Below are 23,383 nucleotides of genomic sequence, written 5' to 3' on the forward strand. Positions count from 1 at the left end.
CTGTCACTTATCTCACCCATCTACTCACCCATTCCAACTCGCCAGAGGCCCCCTCACCCTCAGCTAGCTTCCCTCCTCCCATGCCCCCTCCTTACCTTTCCTATCTCTTTTCCTCAGAGCCTTGGTTTGCTTTCAAAATTCAACTTAAAAAAAATCAAAATAGAATGAAATGGTCAGCCTTTTTCTCTATTTCTATCTTTCTCTCTCTGTCTCCCCAACCACGTCTATTCCTCTCTCCCCCCTCTTGAACCTACCTTTCTCCCCCTCTCTCTTTATCTCTCAGCCCATCATCTCTCTCTTAAAACACTTCCTTTCTTGCTCCCTATGTCTTTCTCTTAAGCCACCTCTATCAGCTACCCCTTCTGTCAACCCCTCTTGCTCTCATCCTGACCTTTCTTTTTCAGAACCCGCGCCCTCTCTCTTTCGTCCCACCCCTCTCTTTCTACCCACTCCTCTCTCTCTAACTCCCTCTCTCAACCAAGCTCTCTCCCCTTCCCCTCACTTTCTCAACCTCCTGTTTCTCTCTCTTTCCATCTCCCTTCTACCCTCCCTGCCTATCCGAAAACTTGTGGATTTTAAAATAAAATTGTTGGGACTATAACTTGGTGTTGTAAAATTGTTTACAATTGTCAACCCCAGTCCATCACCGGCATCTCCACATCAATAAAATTTAAGCCCATGGAATAAAAGGGGCAGTGGCAACATGGATACGAAATTGGCTAAGTAATAGGAAATAGAGATTAGTGGTGAACAGCTGTTTTTCAGACTGTAGGAAGGTATGCAGTGGTGTTCCCCAGGGGTCGGTACTGGGACTACTGCTTTTCTTCATATGTATTAATGACTTGGACTTGGGTGCACAGGGCACAATTTCAAAATTTGCAGATGACACAAAACTTGGAAGTGTAGTGAACAGTGAGGAGGATAGTGATAGACTTCAAGAGCACATAGGCTGGTGGAATGGGCGGACACGTGGCAGATGAAATTTAATGCTGAGAATTGTGAGGTGATACATTTTGGTAGGAAGAATGAGGAGAGGTAGTATAAACTAAATGGTACAACTCTAAAGGGGGTGCAGGAACAGAGAGACCTGGGGGTATATGTACACAGGTCGGTGAAGGTGGCAGAACAAGTTGAGAAAGTGGTTAAGAAAGCAAACGGGATCCTGGACTTTATAATTGGAGGTATAGAGAACAAAAGTGAGGATGTAATGTTGAACCTTTATAAAACACTGGTTCGGCCACAATTGGAGCAGTGTGTTCAAATCTGGGCACCACACTTTAGGAAAGATGTGAAGGCCTTAGAGAGGGTGCAGAAAAGATTTACTAGAATGGTTCCAGGGATAAGGGACCTCAGTTACGTGGATAGACTGGAAAAGCTAGGATTCTTCTCCTTAGAGCAGAGAAGGTTGAGAGGAGATTTGATAGAAGTGTTCAAAATCATGAAGGGTCTAAACAAAGAAAAACTGTTCCCACTGGCAGAAGGGTCGTGAACCAGAGGACACAGGTTTAAGGTGATTGGCAAAAGAACCAAAGGCGACATGAGGAAAAACTTTTTTATACAGCGAGTGGTTAGGATCTGGAATGCACTGCCTGAAAGGGTGGTGGAAGCAGGGTCAAAAAGGAATTAGACAGGTACCTGAAGGAGAAAAATTTGCAGGGCTACAGGGGAAGAGAGGGGGAGTGGGACTAGCTGGATTGCTCTTGCAGAGAGCTGGTGCAGGCTCGATGGGCCAAATGGCCTCCTTCTGTGCCATAACCATTCTATGATTTTACATCTGACTGACAATGTTTAATGCTAACACACTGTGTACAAGACGTACCTCTTGATAATCGCATACATTCAGCACCCCAGCAAATCAAGCCAACTGTTGCAAGTAATATTATTTAATGAGAAAAAGTGAGCAAGCAAACATATTCCATTCAACGGTGGCTGGTATGAGGAATTACAAATATAAAGAAATACTTAAAAAATTGGAGCTATTTTCATTACAACAGAGGAGATTGTGAGGTCATTTGATAGAGGTATTTTAAATTATGAAGGGATACGATAGTGTGGATGGAAATAGTCTGTTTCCAGTGATTGAGGGGTCAAGAACAACAGCACAAATTAAAGATTAAATGTAAGACATTTAGGACAGAGAGCAGGGTAAACTTTACACAGAAGGTTGTGAGGCTGTAAAATGCGCTACCAAAATTAGTGACTGAAGCAGAGACCATTTCAATATTTAAGAATAGGTTAGATAGGCAGTTGAAGGAAATGGGGATAAACAGTAATAGAACAGGGCAGGCACATGGGATTAGGACTACTGCTCATGTCGAGGATAAACACCAACATGGACTTGTTGGGTTGAATGGCCAGTTTCAATGTTGTAAGTTCTATGTAACTTTGGTCCAATGTAAAAACCCATTACAAGTAGCTGCAGTACCAATTACACGTGTACATGGCAGTGTAATTGGTGCTTTCAATGTAAAAGTATTTAGTAATGAGTAATGAACCAGATTTAGTTAACGGCTTAAATGTACGCGAACATCTATCCAATAGCGATCATAACATGATCGAGTTCAATGTAGTGTGTGAAAGGGAAAAAAAAGTGACTCAGCTGCTAAGATTCTAGACTTGGGTAAGGCCGACTTCAAAGGGATGAGACAGAGACTGTCCACAGTAAACTGGGCAAATCTGTTAATGGGTAAAACGACTGATGATCAGTGGGAAATGTTTAAAGAAACATTTAACGTGATACAGAATCGGTATACACCCCTGAGGGGCAAGAACTCCACTTGCCAAAAAAAACAGCCATGGACAACTAAAGAGGTAAGGGACAGTATAAGACAGAAGGAAAGGGCATACAAAAAGTCAAAAAATGGCACAGATCCTGGAGAATGGGAAAGATACAAAGATCAACAAAGGGTCACAAAACAGATAGTAAGAGCTACAAAAAGAGTATGAAAAGAAACTTGCAAGGGATATCAAAACCAATACGAAGAACTTTTAATGTTGTATTAGGAAAAAGAGGATGGTCAGGAGCAGTGTTGGCCCCTTAAAAACTGAAAGTGGGGATATTGTCATAGATAATGGGGAAATGGTGGACATGTTGAACAATTACTTTGCTTCAGTATTTACAGTAGAAAAAGAGGATAGCATGCCGGAAATCCCAAGAAAACTAATATTGAATCGGGGACAGGGACTCGATAAAATTAAAATAAGTAAAGCAACAGTAATGAAGAAAATAATAGCACTAAAGAGTGACAAATCCCCAGGACCAGATGGTTTCCACCCCAGGGTTTTAAAGGAAGTAGGTGAGCACATTTCAGATGCCCTAACTATAATCTTTCAAAGTTCTCTAGATTCAGGAACTGTCCCTCTGGATTGGAAAATTACACATGCCACTCTGCTTTTTAAGAAAGGAGAGAGAGGGAAACCAGGGAATTATAGACCAGTTAGCCTAACATCTGTTGTGGGGAAAGTGCTAGAGTCAATAGTTAAGGATAGGGTGACTGAACACCTCGAGAATTTTCAGTTAATCAGAGAGAGCCAGCATGGATTTGTGAAAGATAGGTCGTGCCTGACAAACCTGATTGAATTTTTTGAAGAGGTGACTAAAGTAGTGGACAGGGGAATGTCAATGGATGTTATTTATACGGACTTCCAGAAGGCATTTGATAAGGTCCCACATAAGAGACTGTTAGCTAAGATAGAAGCCCATGGAATCGAGGGAGAAGTATAGACTTGATTAGGAAGTTGGCTGAGCGAAGGCGACAGAGAGAAGGGATAATGGGTAGGTACTCACATTGGCAGGATGTGACTAGTGGAGTCCCGCAGGGTTCTGTCTTGGGGCCTCAATTATTCACAATATTTATTAACAACTTACATGAAGGCATAGAAAGTCTCATATCTAAGTTCGCTGATGACACAAAGATTGGTGGCATTGTAAGCAGTGTAGATGAAAACATAAAATTACAAAGCGATATTGATAGATTAGGTGAATGGGCAAAACTGTGGCAAATGGAATTCAATGTAGACAAATGTGAGGTCATCCACTTTGGATCAAAAAAGGATGGAACAGGGTACTTTCTAAATGGTAAAAAGTTAAAAACAGTGGATGTCCAAAGGGATTTAGGGGTTCAGGTACATAGATCATTGAAGTGTCATGAACAGGTCCAGAAAATAATCAATAAGGCTAATGGAATGCCTTTATATCTAGAGGACTAGAGTACAAGGGGGCAGAAGTTATGCTGCAGCTATACAAAACCCTGGTTAGACCGCACCTGGAGTACTGTGAGCAGTTCTGGGCACCGCACCTTGGAAGGACATATTGGCTTTGGAGGGAATGCAACGTAGGTTTACTAGAATGATACCCCGACTTCAAGGGTCAAGTTACGAGGAGAGATTACACAAATTGGGGTTGTATTCTCTAGAGTTTCGAAGGTTAAGGGGTGATCTGATCCAAGTTTATAAGATATTAAGGGGAACGGATAGGGTGGATAGAGAGAAACTATTTCCGCTGGTTGGGGATTCTAGGAGTAGGGGGCACAGTCTAAAAATTAGAGCCAGACCTGTCAGGAGCGAGATTAGAAAACATTTCTACACACAAAAGGGTGGTAGAAGTTTGGAACTCTCTTCCGCAAATGGTAATTGATACTAGCTCAATTGCTAAATTTAAATCTGAGATAGATAGCTTTTTGGCAATCAAAGGTATTAAGGGATATGGGCCAAAGGCAGGTATATGGAGTTAGATCACAGATCAGCCATGATCTTATCAAATGGCGGAGCAGGCACGAGGGGCTGAATGGCCTGCTCCTGTTCCTATGTTCCTATAAAAGTGTCACGGCTGCCTATCATAGAATCACTCACTTTGGGGGTAAATTTTAACCCCACGAACGGGTGGGATGGGGGTGGATGGGAAGGTAAAAATTGTAAAAAAACTAAAACCCGACCCCAACCCACCTACTTTGGTTTTATTGGAGGCGGGTGGTTCGGTGAAATCTTTTAAAGGAGGCTGCGTGCCTCCATTTTGACAGCTTTTTTATTTTTAACTCCTGGGGACCGGGATTCCGGGGCCTTCTGCATCACGCCTTTATTGCACTGCTTGTGGGTCAGGAGGAGCAGTAGTGCTTCCCCCAGTCCCAACAAGCCTACCTGCTGCAATCCCACACACATGATCGAACGACCCCCCCCTCCCGCCCAATGTCAGGCCCGCCCAATGTCCGACCCCCCCTCCCACGATCACCGACCCACCAATGACCCCGACCCCCCGATGACTCCCCCAGGTGACCGACCCCCCCCGATAACCAACCCCCCCCCATAACCCCGGACTCCCCAATGGCCTCCGACCCCCCCCCCCCCAATGACCGACCCCCAATGACTCCGCCTGATGACCGACCCCCGCACCCATCTAAGACTTAACTGCTGGCATCCTCTCCCTGGTTCTTCTCCCATCCGGCTGACAGCCAGCCTGTCAATCTGGCTGGCCTGTCAGGCGGGAAACCTACAAAAAAAAATTAAAAGACGTCCTATGTCAAAATCGTAAAGACGTCCGGGAAACCTGTACTTCTGGATTTCCCATCAGGATTTCCCCTCCCCCGCCCTCTGCCCAGCTCCCGGTTAAAATTTACCCCTTGGTGTCACAAACAACTGCTATTTTATATCTCGAGCATATAGTAAGGAAATACTTTCAGTCTGCCTGCAGTTTTAGGCTCTGGCCACTGGGCGACACCAAGGAGCAGTATGTTACTCTTCTCAACTCCGAAGCTCCACTATGTAGGATTTTTACATTGCGAGGTGAGTAGACAGATTTTAATTTCTTTTATTTATATTTTTAAAGGAGAAAGGTTAGGTGGTATACTTCTTTACAAAGTAACCAACCTGTCAGTACCTATTAGAATATATATTTGCTTCAGCAATGTAGTTTTGTCCTCCAAAACTACTTGGTGATGTAGGTGCCCCACTGGCATCCCTGAACAGTACATTTCAATTTTTTCTATTTTTTTGATTATGGCTGTGAATCACTTTGGGACATTTTTCTATGTTAAAGGTGCTATATACATGCAATATATTGATGTTAATGGGAACTGGTGCTTTGGTCTTGCCTGGACATTTCAGATCATCTTTCCTCACCTGATGTCGACAGGCATATATATATATATAAAACACACACACACACACACACACACACACACATTTTCAATGGGGTCATTGAAAGCAATCTGGAGAAGGAACTCTGATTATTCCCCTCTCTGCCCAAAGAATGTTGAGGCCAATTGTGACCCCTCACCATCAACAAACCTGGGACATTCTATTCTGTATGGCTCAGTACTACCCCACATAATGCATTTACCCACTGGAGGAAGGAGCAAATGAGGGAAATTGTAACAAACGTGATTATAAAATCAGAGGATTACGAAGACTAAACTGTCAGCTTCATAATAAGTTTTAAAAAAATAAAAATCACAAATCTAAGAAAAAATAGTTGGTCATGCTGGGTTCAACCAGCTGTTCATAGATGACAAACAGATTGACATACATCACTTACACTGTGTACATCAAGAATAAAATATATTTCTATAACTGCATGGAGACTGTACATTTGCGTAAGTGAAAAACACTGCCACCAGGTAGAGCTAGAGCGCTTTGAAAAAGTGAACTTAGTAAAATAATTCTAGTAAGTACTTTATTCAGTCGAGCAATATGCTCAGATCGAATATGGTTTAGATTCCATATACTAAAAAGTTTGCAATGTACATTTCTCAATTTAGTCAGTTTTCAACTATGTGTAAAATATAACACGGAATGTTGACAGTAAGTAAATTAATAATAATCAAGAATCTAAAGGAAGTTTAGAAAAAAAAGGTTTTTAAATATAACGGACGGGCAGCTGAGACCCATTGCCTGCAATTACTGCGCCATGTGGGAACTTCAGGACGCTTCATGTATCCTGGACGGCCACATGTGCAGGAAATGCCTCCAGTTGCTCGAGGTCAAGCTGAGGGTTTCTGAGCTCGAGGGCAGCTGGAGTCACTGCAGAGCATAAAGGAGGTTGAAGGTTTCCTGGATCATACATTCCAGGAGGTGGTCACCCCACAGTCACAGAGAGTTCAGGATAGCAAGTGGGTGGCCATCCGAAAGTGCAGTAAGAGGCAGGCACTGGGGAATCTACTAGATGTGTGGCACTCTCAGCATTGAATACCAGTGAGGGCGATGACACGTCGGAGGAGTGCAGTCCTGAGCATGACACCATGGGGCCAAGGTCTGCCCAGGGGGGCACAGTGAAGTGTAGAAATGCAGTAGTCATAGGGGATTCGGTAGTCAGGGGGACAGACAGGCGTTTCTGCAACCGCCGACGTGAGTCCTGCATTGTGTGTTGCCTCCCTGGTGCCAGGGTAAAGGACATCACCGAGAGGGTGCAGAACATTCTGCAGGAGAAGGGGAACAGCCAGAAGTCATGGTCCATGTGGGTACCAATGACATAGGAAGGAAAAGGGTTGAGGTCCTGCAGTCAGAGTTTCAGGAGCTTTTGGAGGAAGTTAAAAAGCAGGACCTCAAAGGTAGTATTCTCTGGATTACTCCCAGTGCCACGTGCTAGTAAATACAGAAATAGGAAGATAAGGCAGGTTAATGTGTGGCTAGAGACATGGTGCAAGAGCGCTTCAGATTCTTGGGGCACTGGAACCAGTTCTGGGGCAAAAGGGGCCTGTTCAAGACGGACAGGTTACACCTCAACACAGCTGGGACTAATGTCCTCACAGGGAGGTTCTCTGGTACTAGGGAAGGGTTTAAACTAATTTGGCAGGGGAATGAACAACAGGATGTAGCATTAGAAAGGAGAAACAAGGTGCACAAAGGATTGGGAGAGACAGATAGCACTAGAGTAAGAAAAAGTACAGTATTAGGTTGGATCAGACTAAGAGACAATACAAGGTCTAAGGTAAGTTTAGAGTGCCTGTGTGTAAACGCACAAAGCGTGGTAAATAAGGTTGGTGAGCTGCAGGTGCAAATTGCCACATGGGAATACGATGTTGTGGCGATAATGGAGACCTGGCTCAAAAAAGAGCAGGATTGGATATTAAATATTCCCAGAAACAAAGTATTCAAGAAAGATAGGGAAGGCAAAAAAAGAAGGGTGGGTGGCAGTATTGATTAAGGAGAATATTGCAGTGCTGGAAAGAAAGGATGTCCTTGAGGGGGTCAAAGACAGAATCTATGTGGCTAGAGTTTAGAAACAATAGAGGCACCATTACATGACTGGGTGTATTCTATGGGCCACCAACGAATGAGAAGGATATAGAGGAGCAAATTTTCAGGGAAACTACAGAGAGGTGCAAGAACTATAGAGTAGTGATAACGGGGCACTTCAACTATCCTAATATAGACTGGGATAGTAATAGTGTAAATGGCAAAGAGGGGGAGGAATTTCTGCAGTGCATTCAGGAGAACTTTCCGGATCAGTATGTTTCCGACCCAACGAGGAAGGAGGCATTGCTGGATCTCGTTCTGGGGAATGAAGTGGGTCAAGTGCAGCAAGTGTCAGTGGGAGAACATATGTGGAATAGTGATCATAGTCTCATAAGGTTTAGATTAGTTATGGAAAAGGACAAGGAGCAATCTAGAATAAAAATACTTAATTGGAGGAGGGTCAATTTCAGTGGGTTGAGAATGGATCTGGCCCGTGTAAATTGGAATCAAAGATTGGCAGGCAAAACTGCAATCGAACAATGGGTGGCCTTTAAAGAGGAGATGGTTTGGGTACAGACTAAGTACATTCCCATGAGGAGGAAAGGTAGGCAAGCAAAGCCAGATCTTCCTGGATGACGAAAGAGATAGCGAGTAAGATGAAGCTGAAAAAGGGGGCATATGACAGATGTCAGATTGATAATACAAGTGAGAACCAGGCTGAATTTGGAAGTACAGAGGAGAAGTGAAAAAGGAAATAAGAGGGGCAAAGAGAGAGTATGAGAATAGACTGGCGGCTAACATAAAAGGTAATCCAAAAGTCTTCATAGGCATATAAATAGTAAAACGGTAGTAAGAGGAGTGGGGCCAATTAGGGACCAAAAAGAGGATGTATGCATGGAGGCAGAGGGCATGGCTGAGGTACTAAATGAGTACTTTGCATCTATCTTTATCAAGGAAGAAGACGCTGCCAAAGCCACAGTAAAAGAAGAGGTAGCTGAGATACTGGATGGGCTGAAAACTGACAGAGGAGGTACTAGAAAGGTTGGCTGTCCTTAAAGTAGATAAGTCACCCGGTCCGGATAGGATGCATCCTAGGTTGCTGAGGGAAGTAAGGATGGAAATTGCAGAGGTGCTGGCCATAATTTTCCAATCCTCCTTAGATAAGGGGGTGGTACAAGTGGACTGGAGAATTGCAAATGTTACACCCTTGTTCAAAAAAAGATGCAAGAATAAACCCGGCAACTAGAGGCCAGTCAGTTTAAGCCAGGTGGTGGGGATGCTTTTAGTAATGATAATCCGAGACAACATTACTAGTCACTTGGACAAGTGTGGATTTATAAAGGAAAGCCAGCACGGATTTGTTAAAGGCAAATCGTGTTTAACTAACTTGATTGAGTTTTTTGATGAGGTAACAGAGAGGGTTGATGAGGGCAACGCGGTTGATGTTGTGTATTTAGACTTTCAAAAGGCATATGATAAAGTTCCACATAATAGGCTTGTCAGCAAAATTAAAGCCCATGGAATAATAGGGGCAGTGGCAGCATGGATACGAAATTGGCTATGTGACAGGAAAAAGAAAGTAGTGGTGAATGGTTGTTTTTCAGACTGGAAGAAGGTATGCAGTGGTATTCCCCAGGGGTTGGTACTAGGACCATTGCTTTTTTTGATATATATAAGGACTTGGGCTTGGGTGTACAGGGCACAATTTCAAAATTTGCAGATGACACAAAACTTGGAAGTGTAGTAAACAGTGAGGAGGATAGTAATAGACTTCAAGAGGACATAGACAGGCTGGTGGAATGGGCGGACACATGGCAGATGAAATTTAATGCAGAGAAGTGCGAAGTGATACATTATGGTAGGAAGAATGAGGAGAGGTAATATAAACTAAATGGTACAATTCTAAAGGGGGTGCAGGAACAGAGAGATCTGGGGGTATATGTGCACAAATCTTTGAAGGAGGCAGGACAGGTTGAGAAAGCAGTTAAAAAAAACATATGGGATCCTAGGCTTTATAAACAAAGGCATAGAGTACAAAACAAGGAAGTTATGTCGAACCTTTATAAAACATGGGTTCGGCCAAATCTGGAGTATTGTGTCCAATTCTGGGCACCGCACTTTAGGAACGATTTAAAGGCCTTAGAGATGGTGCAGACAAGATTTACGAGAATGGTTCCAGGGATGACGGACTTCAGTTATGTGGATAGACTAGAGAAGCTGGGGTTGTTCTCCTTAGAGCAGAGAAGGTTAAGAGGAGATTTGATCGAAGTGTTCAAAATCATGAAGGGTTTAGATAAAGTAAATAAAGAGAAACTGTTCCCATTGGCAGAAGGGTCAAGAACCAGACTATATAGATTTAAGGCGATTGGCAAAAGAACATGAGGAAAAACTTTTTTACACGAGTAGTTATGATCTGGAATGCGCTGCCTGAAAAGGGCGGTGGAAGCAGATTCAATCGGGCTTTCAAAAGGGAATTGGATAAATACTTGAAGGGAAAAAATTTGCAGGGCTACGGGGAAAGAGTGGGGCAATGGGACTAACTGGATTGCTCTTACAAAGAACCGGCACTGGCTCAATGGGCCGAATGGCCTCCTTCTGTGCTGTAACCATTCTATGATAACAAAATCACATTATCGTAACAATGTATAATACTATTTAAAAGAATGGCTGATTTGGTACACTGGATTTCTTCACTAAATTAACTGTTTACAGAGCATCATTTAGTTATATTAATACTGAATAATACAAATGAAAATGTTTCTCAATGCATTTGTTATCAAGACTGAAAAATTGTTCTAATCACAATCTCAATGCATCCAGTATTGTCATCTGGCTTAACTGGGCTTTGTGATTTTGAGGAAGAAAACCCCATGAAATGCTTAAAACAGCAAAATTTAGTGGGAATTAATGTCTGTGATATTTCTAGGAATACATTACACATATCCTCTCAGTAGGAAAAGCTTTGAAGTGTAATAATATATCTATATCTACATCTACAATATATTGGGCCAGAAATCGCTCCAGAAATAACGGAGGAGCTCAACAGCACTCTCAGTTTTTAGTGATGAATTGAAGGAGCAAGTTCCCGAGTTTGCACATGCGCAGTGAAACGCGGAAATCGTGAATTTACTCCTAGAGGTTCACCGGTGATATGACAGCTTCAAGTTAAAGGGCCATCGCACGCTGCAACCAGAGAAATCATTGAAAAATCGCGCACACGTTCATCTACCCAGCTGAAAAGTAACTAATTAAGCCACCAAACAGGTACGCTTAAAAATACCAGGTCTAAACTAAGTTTTAACAATGCAGTTAGTCTTAATGACTGCCAAACAACTAAAAATTAACTTTTAAAAATATGGAGTCTCATATTACTCCTTATTTTAGTAGGTTTTGGCCATTCATTAAAAAAAATTTTTAATTAAAAAATGTAAATTTTTTTTAACTTTTCCCTTCTGTCTCTTTATAATTTAATTCAATTATTTCTTTCTTATTTCTATAAATAAAATTACATTTTTATTTGCAATGACATCCAGAATACTAACTTTCAATGAATGAAGTCTGCTTGCCTGTTTGAGCAATGCAGCCTGATTCTGTGGACGTGACTTCTCTTCCTGACAGATATTATGGGCATGTCTTCTCCTCAAACAGACTTTTCCAGCCGCGGCAACTCACGCTGCTCAGAGGCTGGGTTGATAGCGCACATTTTGGTTAAAGTTCAAATTCAAGCAACGAGATGCCACAGTAAGTATTTTTGTTAATTTATTTTGCAGGAGCTGCGGTGAGCATTACCTCGCCGCTCTGTGCGATTTCTGGCCTATTAAATTTGGTATGTAGGGCACACGTTCCATTTAAAACTTCACGGTCAACCAAGGGCAGTTTCTCAGAGTGGTGATGTGGTTAGCGGTGTCTCACAGGATTCTGTCCGGGGACAGCTTTCGTTCAATGAAACGAGGGTGCATCAAAGCTGTCTTGTTCTTATTTGACAACCGGAAGATGGTATTGGTGATGATAAGGCTGTGTTCAGCGCATTTCCTTTGGAGAAAATGGCTGTTGCTGTTGTAATTTCCAATGCCATGTTCGCAAATGATACCCCACCAGATTTGATGGCCAGACACGAAGCGAGCATTGAAATCGCCCAGGATGATGAGTTTGTCATTCTTAGGTACCTGAGAGATAACGCAGACTAGATTTTCATAGAACTTATTTTTGATTTTGTTTGCGTTGGTCATGGTTGGTGCATAGACGCTGATGATAAAGGCACGACATTTCCCAGCGAGTGGCAATCTTAGTGTTATCAGGCGGTCATTGATACCTTTGGGAAAGTTCTCAAGTTTGTCTGCGATACTGAACTTGATAGCAAAGCCAACAAGCCTCATGACATTCCTCTTTGGACCGGCCACTCCAGAAGAAGTTAAAGTCAGCACCAGTTTCCTCACCTTCCACCCCACCAGACTCCACATTCAACGGCTCATCCTCCGCCATTTCTGCCACCTCCAGCGCAATGCCACCACAAAACACATCTTTCCCCCCACCCCTCCCCTTTCAGCATTTCGAAGGGTCCGTTCCTTCCGCGACACCCTGGACCACTCTTCCATCACCCCCAACATCCGCTCCCCTTCCCACGGCACTTCCCTGTGCAAGCTCAGGAGGTGCATCACCTGCCCTTTTACCTCCTCCCTTCCCACCGCCCAAACACTCTTTCCAGATGTAACAGCGATTTACTTTCCTTCCCATTTAGTATACTGTATTCGCGGCTCACAATGTGGTCTCTACACTGGGAAGATCATATGCAGATTGGGTGATCGCTTTGCTAAACACCTCCATTCAGCTCACAAGTGTGACCCTGAGCTTCCAGTTACTTTCTCTGTCACGCTTCATTGTTAACACCTCAATTGTTATAAACTTAGTGTATTCCCTGACTCAGTGAGCATTGCAATGGGAGATCTGCTCATTTCTGTTTATACATGAACAATATTTCAGTTACATGTGGAACTGTTCATTTTAATTTGACTGAAAACATATTGCTGATAAAATAAGAACGAGGCTAACAGGGCTCACCGTTATTTCAGGGCAAATGGAAGAGCGAGTTCCTGCGAGTGCACATGCGCAGCCAAAAGCAGAAATCCGGAAATTGTACTACCATTTGCCCTGCTCGTTTGAAGCCTGCAAGGGAAGGACAGCTCGCTGGCTGGAATGAATGGACCAGCACGAACTTGTTGCACAGCCCAGCTGGAAACAAACTAATCTTTCCAGAAAAAATGTACGCTGGGTTGTTTAGGTCTAAACTAACTTTTAATGGCGTGTTAAGTCTTAATAACTGCCAAACAACCTCTCTAGCACTGAAAATTAACTTTTAAAAAATGTGGAGTCTCATTACTTCTGCTTTTAATTGTTGTTGGACATTTAAATTTTTTTAACTTTTTCTGTCCGTCTCTTTTATCTCTGTCTTTTAATTCGATATTTCTTACCCTCTCTTTATTCTAAATTAGAACAAAATTATTTTTTCCCTACTCCACATAATCATAATAGAAAAACTGAACCCATGGAAACTAATAGAAAGAACATTCATCCAGAGAGCAGATTTTCCTCTTATTACACTTGGGAATAAGTGATCGCCTAGGTGCAATACATAGAGGAAAAGTGGACAGGCTCCATCATGGGTGTGCAATCGTTCCCGTCCAATCTTCCTCTATGCACAGCGTCTAAGCAATCCTTTACACCCAAAATAAATCTGGCCTACTGACAACAAAGAAAGGATGCTGATGAACAGTGCAGTGTACACAGCTAAGTAGGCAGCAGTGAATTAATACGTTAGTAACAAACTGGCCACTAATTATTCAAATTCATAAAGCAGCAGGCTCCGGTAAACCAACAAATTAAATCAGCAGCGGGTACACCAGTAAATTATTTAATGCAGCATTATGCACATCAACAAATAAATAAATGAATGGAGCAGCAGGCAACAGCAAATTAATATTCCCTTCCTATCTTTGCCGCCACTCCTTATTGCCCCTGAGGCTGCTGACTAACTTTCGCCGGTTCCACCAGCGGTTTACATTTTGAAGCACTATGAATGAATAATATTTGCTGATTGTAAAGGCAAGTGAAAAAATCTAAAAGACTCTTTCAGCTAAAAAAGACCCTATAACTTGCGAAGAAAATTGGACAGTAGAGGTAGGTAAATCCAGTCTCTTGTTTATCTATGTTAATTTATGACAAAAACCTGAATAACTCACTCAAAATATCTAATTTCTCCTAACTTTCTGAAACGCTTTTTCATACTTACAGGTTTCAGGATATTTTTCCTGTTGATAAAACAACAACTTGAGCCCTGCTTAAAGACCTCTCGAACTTCTTTGGGGCATACATAAATTGCCCACTCCTCTGGATTAGCAGGCATGGTTTCAGGTGGCACTTTCGATTTAGCTTTTTCTCGAGCATCGGATGGTGTCTATTAGAGAAGAAAAATACTCCAAAAATCAGAGCTGGTAGAGCAACACTGTAGTTATATTGCAGGTCTTGTATCAAAGCAAAAAATGTTTTTGTACCACTCCATCACAAAACCCACAGTATAACTCAACTCAACGTTATCTCATTGAAATATATTAAATTCTTAGATGGCTTGGCAAGGTGGATGCTGAGAGGCTGCTTCCCCTGGCTGGAGAGTCTGGAACTAGAGGTCATAGTCTCAAGATAAGGGTTCAGCCATTTAGGACTGAGATGAGGAAAAATTTCTTCGCTCAGAGGGTTGTGGATCTTTGGAATTTGCTACCCCAGAGTGCTGTGGATGCTCAGTCGTTGAGTATATTCAAGACCGAGATCGATAGATTTTTGGACACTAAGGGAGTCAGGGATATGGGGATAGGGCGGGAAAGTGGAGTTGAGGTAGAAGATCAGCCATGATCTTACTGAATGTCGGAGCAGGCTCGAGGGGCTGTATCGCCTACTCCTGCTATTATTTCTTATGTTCTTATGTTCTTCACGCAACAAAGATGGAAAGGGGCACTATATACCTGACTTTCTGATAATACTATGGTTAACAACACACCTTGTATCTTCTCCATCACCAAGACTGCCCACTTCCACCTCCATATTATCACCCATCTCTGCCCCTGCCTCATCCCATCTGCTGCTGAAACCCTCATCCATGCATTGTTACCTCCAGACTCAACTATTCCAATGCTCTCCTGGCCATCCTCCACCCTCTGTAAACTTCAGCTCATTCAAAGCTCTGCTGCCCGTATCCTGACTCGCACCAAGTCCCGTTCACCCATCAGTCCTATGCTTGCTAACCTACATTAACTCCTGGTACAGCAACGCCTCAAATTTAAAATTCTCAACATTGTGTTCAAATCCCTCCATGACCTTGCCCCTCCCAATCCCTGCAAACTCCTCCAGCCCGACAGCCCTCCGAGAATTCCTCGTTCGTCCAATTCTGGCCTCTTGTACACCCCTGATTTCCTTCGCCCCTCCAGTGACGGCCGTGCCTTCAGATGCAGAAGGCCCTAAGCTCTGGAATTCCCTCCCTAAACCTCTTTGCCTTTCTACCTCACTCTCCTCCTTGAAGACACTGCTTAAAACCTTTCTCTTTACCAAGCTTTTGGTCACCTGTCCTAATATCTCCTTATGTGGCTCGGTGTCAAATTTTGTCTGATAACTCTTCTGTAAAGTGCCTTGGAACGTTTTACTATGTTAATGGCACTAAAGTTCTTGTTGTATTACACAGTTTACCACAGGACTAACAATTAACCTTTAATTACAGTATAATGTACCAGAGACCATGTGGTATGTCCATTAACTTATCCAATCTACACCAAAAGCCAATGAAACCTTTGTTGCTCAAATGGTTATGTTCAGGCTAAAACTAATAGTCAAATTTAGTTGCAAGTAAGATGATTATATAGAAGCAAAAATATGTAGCAAGTTACTGACGGTGCAAATACTTAGAAAGCAATAAAGATAGAATCAGGAGTTAAATTATCTTCAGAACATTTTTTTTACACAGTCTGAATCTATAAGACTTTCATAAACTACCCATTGCAAAGTTTCTAAACAGGCAATGCATCCTTTATGTTGCCCCAAATGTCAATGCCAGAAATTGAAATGAACTGAAGATATGTTGAAAAGCCTGCACTATATATTACAGTCAAAAAGCCTCTGAATTAAAAAAATACTCAATTCACAGACACATTCGTCATGATTTTGACTCCGAGCCGGGAAGGCGGCGGGGAGTCAAATTGCGATTTTGACGTAAGGACGTTTTTAATTTTTTTTGTTGGTTTGCCGTCCGATTGACAGGCTGGTCTCAGTCGGACGGGAGAGCAGTCAGGGAGAGGACATGCTCGGGTAAGTTTTCAGGTAAGTCTTTGTTTGTATGGATGGGGGGGGGGCATGGGGAGGACATGGGTGGGCACAGGGGGGCATGGGCATGAGTTGGCACATGGGCATGAGTTGGCACAAGGGTCACGGAGGAGTTAGTCATGGGGGAAGGGATCGGGGTTCAGTCACGGGGTGGGGGGGTGTCGGGATCGAGGGTCATCGCGGGGGTCCGCGATCATTGTGGGGGGTTGTGGATCGGGGTCGGGGGTCCACGATCGTTGGGGGGGGAAATCAGGGGATTGGGATCAGGGGTCCACAATCATTGGGGGGGGGGGGGTGATCGGGGATCAGGGGCGTGGGTCCTCGATCATTGGGGTGGGGGGAAATTAGGGACAGGGGTCCGTGATTGCTGCGGGGGGGGTCGCTGCAGGTAGGCTTGTTGGGCCTGGGGGAAGCACTCCTGCTCCTCCGGGTCCACAAGCTGAGCCAGAGCGTCACCTATCTGTTAGTCTTGAGTCTTCTCGCCTCCTTTCATGTGGCATGAAAGAGAAGGCCCGGGAATCCCGGCCCCTCCGGGGTTGAAATCGGAAACTGTGGGAAAATGAAGGCCCACAGCCTCCTTGAAAGGTTTCAAGGCCCAACCCACCTCCTGGGAGCTGGCTGGTTGCTCACTCCTCATCCCACCTCCGTGAAAATCGGAAGTGGACGGGTGGAGGTGAGTTAAGAGCGGGTCTGAAATGGTTGCGATTTTGAATTTTCCCCTGCCCCCAACCCACCCGTTTTTCACTTTTAAAATTGTGCCCAGAGTAGGAAATATTTGCATTGAAAGCAAATGAACAAGTTTCCTGTTTATCCAGGATTTGTTAATTCTTTGCACAACGTATATTTTTTGAACTTCTCTTAAAACAAAGCCCTCTTTATTGTTCAGCATTTATGATGTAATATATTAGTTTATAAGCTTGTATACTTTGACCACTTACATCAATTGAAACCATTTCTAAACTTGATGGACAGTAGCCAGAATGTATAGATCAAGCACACAGGACTAGATTTTCCTCAGTGGCGGTTTTTACTCCGAAATAGTGAAATTGCTTAGTGTAACTCCTCCTATAACCAGCCCATCTTTCCTCAGACCATTTTTATTACAAATCCATGCGTATTCCAAGCACCATATAAAGATAGTCCATTTCCAGGCTGATAGAAATCCAGTGCTATGGCAGCAGCTAAAAGGGCCAAGGCAGCCATTTTGTGTTTGTAACTATTTGTCATACTGCAGTTTTTGAGTCTTCAGGGCACCCTGCCCACACATTTCAAGAATTTTCAGTAAAGGTTTGATTGCCTATAATCCAGCAAAGGTGGAAACAGATTTTTGGCTGAGGAAAGGAAGTCTACAAAGGGCATGATCCAGGACCATGGAAAGAGGTGCTTATGTTACCTTAGCTACCCTGGAGAGGTCAGTGAACAACTTCTGGCATTGAGTAGCTATGTAGTGCTTTTTTTTAAAGAGATGGCACTGAGTGCTGTACACCATCAGCTCAGTCTGGGCTGTAAATCTGAGCTAACTGGGATGCATTGAATCGCATTTTCTGTAACCTATGTTAAATAAATTCAAATGGTTCCTCAAATTTATTGCACATTACCTCTTTCTTGCCCTTTGATTTATTTGATTTATTTGATTTAATTCCTGTATCTGGACGAACAGCTCGTGAAGGACTAGGAACAGCTAACTCTCTAATAAGTATCCCTGCTGATGCCAATGATACCTAAAATTAAAATGTAAGGAAACAAAAAATTGGTTAGAAACTGGTAAATTGCACTCGATTAGCTTAAAATAAAATCTATTTCCAACAATTAGTTGAAAACCTTGCTTATTCATTTTTATTCATATATAAACAAATTAGGTTAGTAGGTAGAAAGTAATTATTGAACTGTACAACAAAAGAAAGAAAAAAATGAATTAATTAGTTGCATTTATATACTGCAAGACCTCAGGATGTTCCAAAGCGCTTCACAGCCAATGAACTACTTTTGAAGTGTAGTCATTGTTGTAATGTAGGAAATCAGGCAGCCAATTTCCGCACAGCAAAATCCCACAAGCAGCAATGAGATAATGACCAGATAATCAATTTTTGGTAATATTTATTGAGGGACAAATATTATCCGGGACACCGGGAAATCCTCTCTGCTCTTCTTCAAAAAGTGCCATGGAATCCTTTACCTGAGAGGCCAAAGGGAGCAGAATCCAGAGCAGAATGGGAAACAGCAGGAATAGATTAAATCTAGCTCCGTGTAAAGTGAAAAATTCCCAGCAAAGAAGCAGAAATCAGAGCCTATAATAGCAGATCGGGTACTGCAATAGAAGCAGTCCAACAAGGAATACAGTCTCAGTAGAAAGCAGTGGCAAATGTGGAGGTTAGAAGCCAGCTGAGAAATGGACTTCAGTCCAGCAGAAGGCGGATTTCTGTCCAACACAGCAACTGAGAAAATCTGAGAAGCCAGCAGTGCACTTAAGTACAGTCCTGAAGTTGAGCAGGTAACAGCAACAGGTGGGGGAATGGGCACTGTAGGCTGGAACAGGTTACCATGAACTTGAAGTGATCAAATGGCAGAACAGAGTCACAGCAGCTGAATCATAAAGTGTAGTCCAGCAGAGCAGTGCATATTCCTGATGGCAGGGGGATGATTTTCGATTATCATGTAACTCAGGAGGGCAGTGGCCAGACATCCACTATGCTTGTTCAATGACATCGGCGACAGGCCCAATTCTTTTTCATGGTTGGGCCTCGTTTTAATAAGCATAGTGAGCTGCCAGTGCTGAATGAACTCGAACAGGCAGCTCGCCAAATACGGGGAGGTAGTGCATCTGGAAGCTTCTCCGCACAGCTGAGCCGGAAGTGTGTCATTAAAGGGGGGTAGGCAATCCCGAAGGATGGGGGAGGGGTGGTCATGGAGGAGTGACAGCAGGCTGTAAGATTTTTCTGGGGCCAGGAGTATTCATGCTTTTCCTTGCCCTATAAAAGTAATTGGAAATGCTGTTATTTTCCTTTTTTGGAGTGGTCTGCAGTGGTCCCTTTAAGGACCACTGGTTTTGCTGCTCAACATTCAGTCCCTCTGGGTGGAGCACACACTGCTTGCACTCTGCCAAGTGGAAGACCAAAATTGCAATAGGATCGTAAATGTGCCTTAGACCTCCGATTTAAATATGTTAATGAGGCTCCTGTCTATTTTGTGTAGGAGCACTGGCCGCCTAAATAGAGGCCCACTCAAAAAGGGCATCAGGCAAGCCTTGGACACAAAATCAGCACAATGTTTTAAAAAAAGAATTCGACCTCATGCATGCGATAAAACAGGGCAGTAGTCAGACGAGATCATCCCCCGGAAACCAAATGTGAATAAAAGTTCCAGCCATTGAAAAGAGCACTGTGAAAACACAGAACAAGCTGGGCCAAGTGATGGGCAACATGCTCCGCACAGGTAGCTTTAAACATGTAGGCTGGGCTAAAATGTAGCAACTATTGGGGCAGGAGGTTTTAAACAATGGAGGAGAGGAGACTGGGGGATAAGGGCAACGGATGACAATGTTGGAAAAGCGAAGTGCTCAGTAGGGAGCTGCCAGCCTAGAAGCCATCTTTAGTATATCGCACTAGAGACTGCATAAGATGCCAACCACATTCTCTTGTCTACTCCAAAAAAAATGCCACACTGTGAGACCATAATGCCCAGCCTAAAGCCCATAATCAGATTAATTTGCAAGTAAGGTATTACACAGAAGCTGAAAGACAAAGCACATTACTGAAGGTACAAATACTTTGGGGAAAAAAAAGATAAAATCAATCCATGTGGATATTTCTCACACAGCCCAAAAGCTTGCAAGACTTTTGGAGGAAAGTGATTTTTTGCACACATTTTTGTAGATTTCCCAATGCAATATTTGTACAGGGTAATGTCTTTCCTAAGTTGGGTGACAGAGTTCAAGGGGGAATTTTAACTCTCCCCACTTGATGGAAATGGAGCAGCCGCATTTCTCACTCCATTCTTGTTGATTTCTGATCATAATACCGCTGGTTTTGGCAGCGGATGAGGCACCCAGACTCAGGCAGGAATCTCATGCGTAAATTCTAATCGAGGTCCTATAGGACCCTGATGGCATTTTCGCCCCATCCTGACCCCACCGTAGCCGCCTTGCCCAGTGACACCTGGTCTGAAGGCAGTGGAGGCCCTCCAAAAGTAAGTAAAATACTTTCCTTAGTGAGGCCATGAGGAGTAGCAGTGCTTCTCTGGGCCCCACAAGGAAAGTTCAGGCCTCTGCTCCCCCCTGCTCACCCACAAGACCCTGTCAAACATTCCCCCACATCTTACTTCCTCTCCCGCCCATTGGCCTGCTGCTGCTTTTCACCGGTTTCAGGCTTACTGGTGGCATGTAGATGAGGCCCATGGGTTAAAATACCTGAATTTTAGAACGCAGAAGGAATACATTCAGCCATCGCACTTGTGCTGGCTCTCAAAGAGCTATCCACTTAATGCCATACCCCTGCCCTTTGTCCATACTTTTTTTCTTCTTCAAATATTTATCCATAGGAACATAGAACGCAGGAATATAGGGACAGGAGTAGGCCATTCTGCCTCTCGAGTTTCTTTCACCATTCAATTAGATCATGGCTGATCTGTACCTTAACTCCATCGACCCGCCTTGGTTCCATAACCCTGAATATCTTTGCCTAACAAAAAATCTATCTGACCTTTTTAAAAGCTGTTAAGGATTCTGCTTCCACCACTGTTTCCAGTAATGATGTGGAGATGCCGGTGATGGACTGGGGTTAACAATTGTAAACAATTTTACAACACCAAGTTATAGTCCAACGATTTTATTTTTAATCCCACAAGCTTTCGGGGGCTTTCCCCTTCCTCAGGCAGTGCTTTTTCCACACCGCCTGAGGAAGGGGAAAGCCCCCGAAAGCTTGTGGGATTAAAAATAAAATCGTTGGACTATAACTTGGTGTTGTAAAATTGTTTACAATTGTTTCCAGTAAGGCATTCCAAGTCCTGATCACCCTCCGTGTTAAAAAAAATCTCCTAAACTCTCCCTGAATTCTTTTGGCAATGATCTTAAACTTATGCCCTCCAATTACTTACTCAATAACCAGTGGAAAGAATTTTTCCTGATCTACCTTATCAGAACCTTTCATAATTTTGAGCTGCTCCATTAGATCTCCTCTTAAACATCTCAGTTTGAAAGAAATGCAACACACTTTCTCTAGTCTCTTCTCATTATTAAAGCCTCTCAACCCTGGTATCATGTTAGGGAATCTCTTCTGCATCCTCTCTATGCCCTTGAAATTTTTCCAGAAGTCAGGCACTCGAAACTGAAAACAGTATTCTAACAGCAACTTCATCAAAGTTTTGTTAAGACGTGGAATTTTATCAAATGCTTTCTGAAAATTCAAGGAAATTCTACCTATATGACAGCCCTCATCTGATAAATTAGTTTACTGCTCAAAGAAATGCAACAGATTTTTGAATTATGACCCATTTGTCTTAAAACTATGCTCAATATGCCTTATAACCCCTATGTTCTCTACATGAACTTTTATAACATGTAATGAAATGTTAGTGAGCATTTTGAAAACTATCCACATTAGACTAACTGGTCTATGATTTACTCATTTGTAACTCACTCATTTTTTAAACATTAGGATTACAGCAGCTCTCCTCAGAGACCGTTGTAGAGATCCTATATGTATTGACCAAAGCCTCTCTTATCACTCATATCCTGCAGACATTTAATGCTTTGAGGTTGTTTGTCATGTATGCTTTACTGACCACTGTGCAAGTTGTAGGTTCCAAAACTGGACTGATAGGGTCTGAATTTTTTTCATAGTCTTCAAGTATAATCTTAAATTCATTAATAAATATGCTTTCTAAGTTCATTTGTACAAAGCTGTTCCGATTATTGCTATGCAACTATTTTAAAAAACCTTAGTGTGATCATATAAAACAGATTCAAAATACTGTAACAAAAAAGTCTCAGAACTGTAAAGTTCATTATAGAAAATGTGCAAGATTCATGTAGCACTTACCTGCCATATGCACATAACATAAGCATATGCCATTAAACAGTGCTGCTGGCATGACACATGGCCTGCAGTTGTCGCCATTACTGTTTCTACTATAACTAGTGTTTCCAGCTGTCTCACATCCTGCAGGTCTGCTAAGCACAGGTTAGTGTCAATACTTTGTACCCCAATCAATAGCTGATGTTTGATTGGAATTAAGTGTTCCTTTTCTGAGTGGTGTTCCTTTTGTAAGTGGTCTTCTGAACATCAAAACAAACAAAAACATTAAAATAAAATGTCCATATCACTAAAGAAACAAAGCTTAAGTACAAAAATATGATGGTTTTAAATGAACAAAGTATCATAGAATCATAGAACGGTTACAGCATGGATGAAGGCCATTTGGTCCATCAAGTCCACGCAGGCTCTATACAAAAGCAATCCAATTAGTCCCGCTCCCCGCCCTATCCCCGTAGCCCTGCAAATTTCTTCCTTTCAAATACTTATCCAGTTCCCTTTTGAAAGCCATAATTGAATCTGCCTCCACCACCCCCTCTGGCAGTGCATTCCAGATCCTAACCACTCGCTGTGTAAAAAGTTTTTCCTCATGTCGCCTCTGGTTCTTTTGCCAATCACCTTAAATCTATGTCCTCTGGTTCTTGACCCTTCCACCAATAGGAACAGTTTCTCTCTATCTATTCTGTCTAGACCCTTCATGATTTTAAATACTTCTATCAAATCTCCTCTCAATCTTCTCTATTCCAAGGAGAACAACCCCAGCTTCTCCAGTCTATCCACGTAACCAAAGTCCTTCATTCCTAGAATCATTCTAGTAAATCTTT

At 42.7% G+C, this 23,383-nt stretch overlaps 1 protein-coding gene across 1 annotated transcript in view; it reads right to left on the reverse strand.

Annotated features, from left to right (window-relative positions):
* The window catches only part of LOC137340238 (cilia- and flagella-associated protein 46), a 303,329-nt gene that overhangs the window by 160,877 nt on the left and 119,069 nt on the right, over positions 1-23,383 (reverse strand). Inside the window, exons 30-32 of the mRNA XM_068002660.1 lie at positions 22,566-22,801; positions 18,129-18,251; positions 14,456-14,620 (exon numbers count right to left, since the gene is read on the reverse strand). Coding sequence (XP_067858761.1) covers positions 14,456-14,620; positions 18,129-18,251; positions 22,566-22,801 — 524 coding nt within the window. The remainder of the gene's footprint in view (positions 1-14,455; positions 14,621-18,128; positions 18,252-22,565; positions 22,802-23,383) is intronic.

Source organism: Heptranchias perlo, chromosome 21, assembly GCF_035084215.1.
Source record: "Heptranchias perlo isolate sHepPer1 chromosome 21, sHepPer1.hap1, whole genome shotgun sequence".
Taxonomy (NCBI): Eukaryota; Metazoa; Chordata; class Chondrichthyes; order Hexanchiformes; family Hexanchidae; genus Heptranchias; species Heptranchias perlo.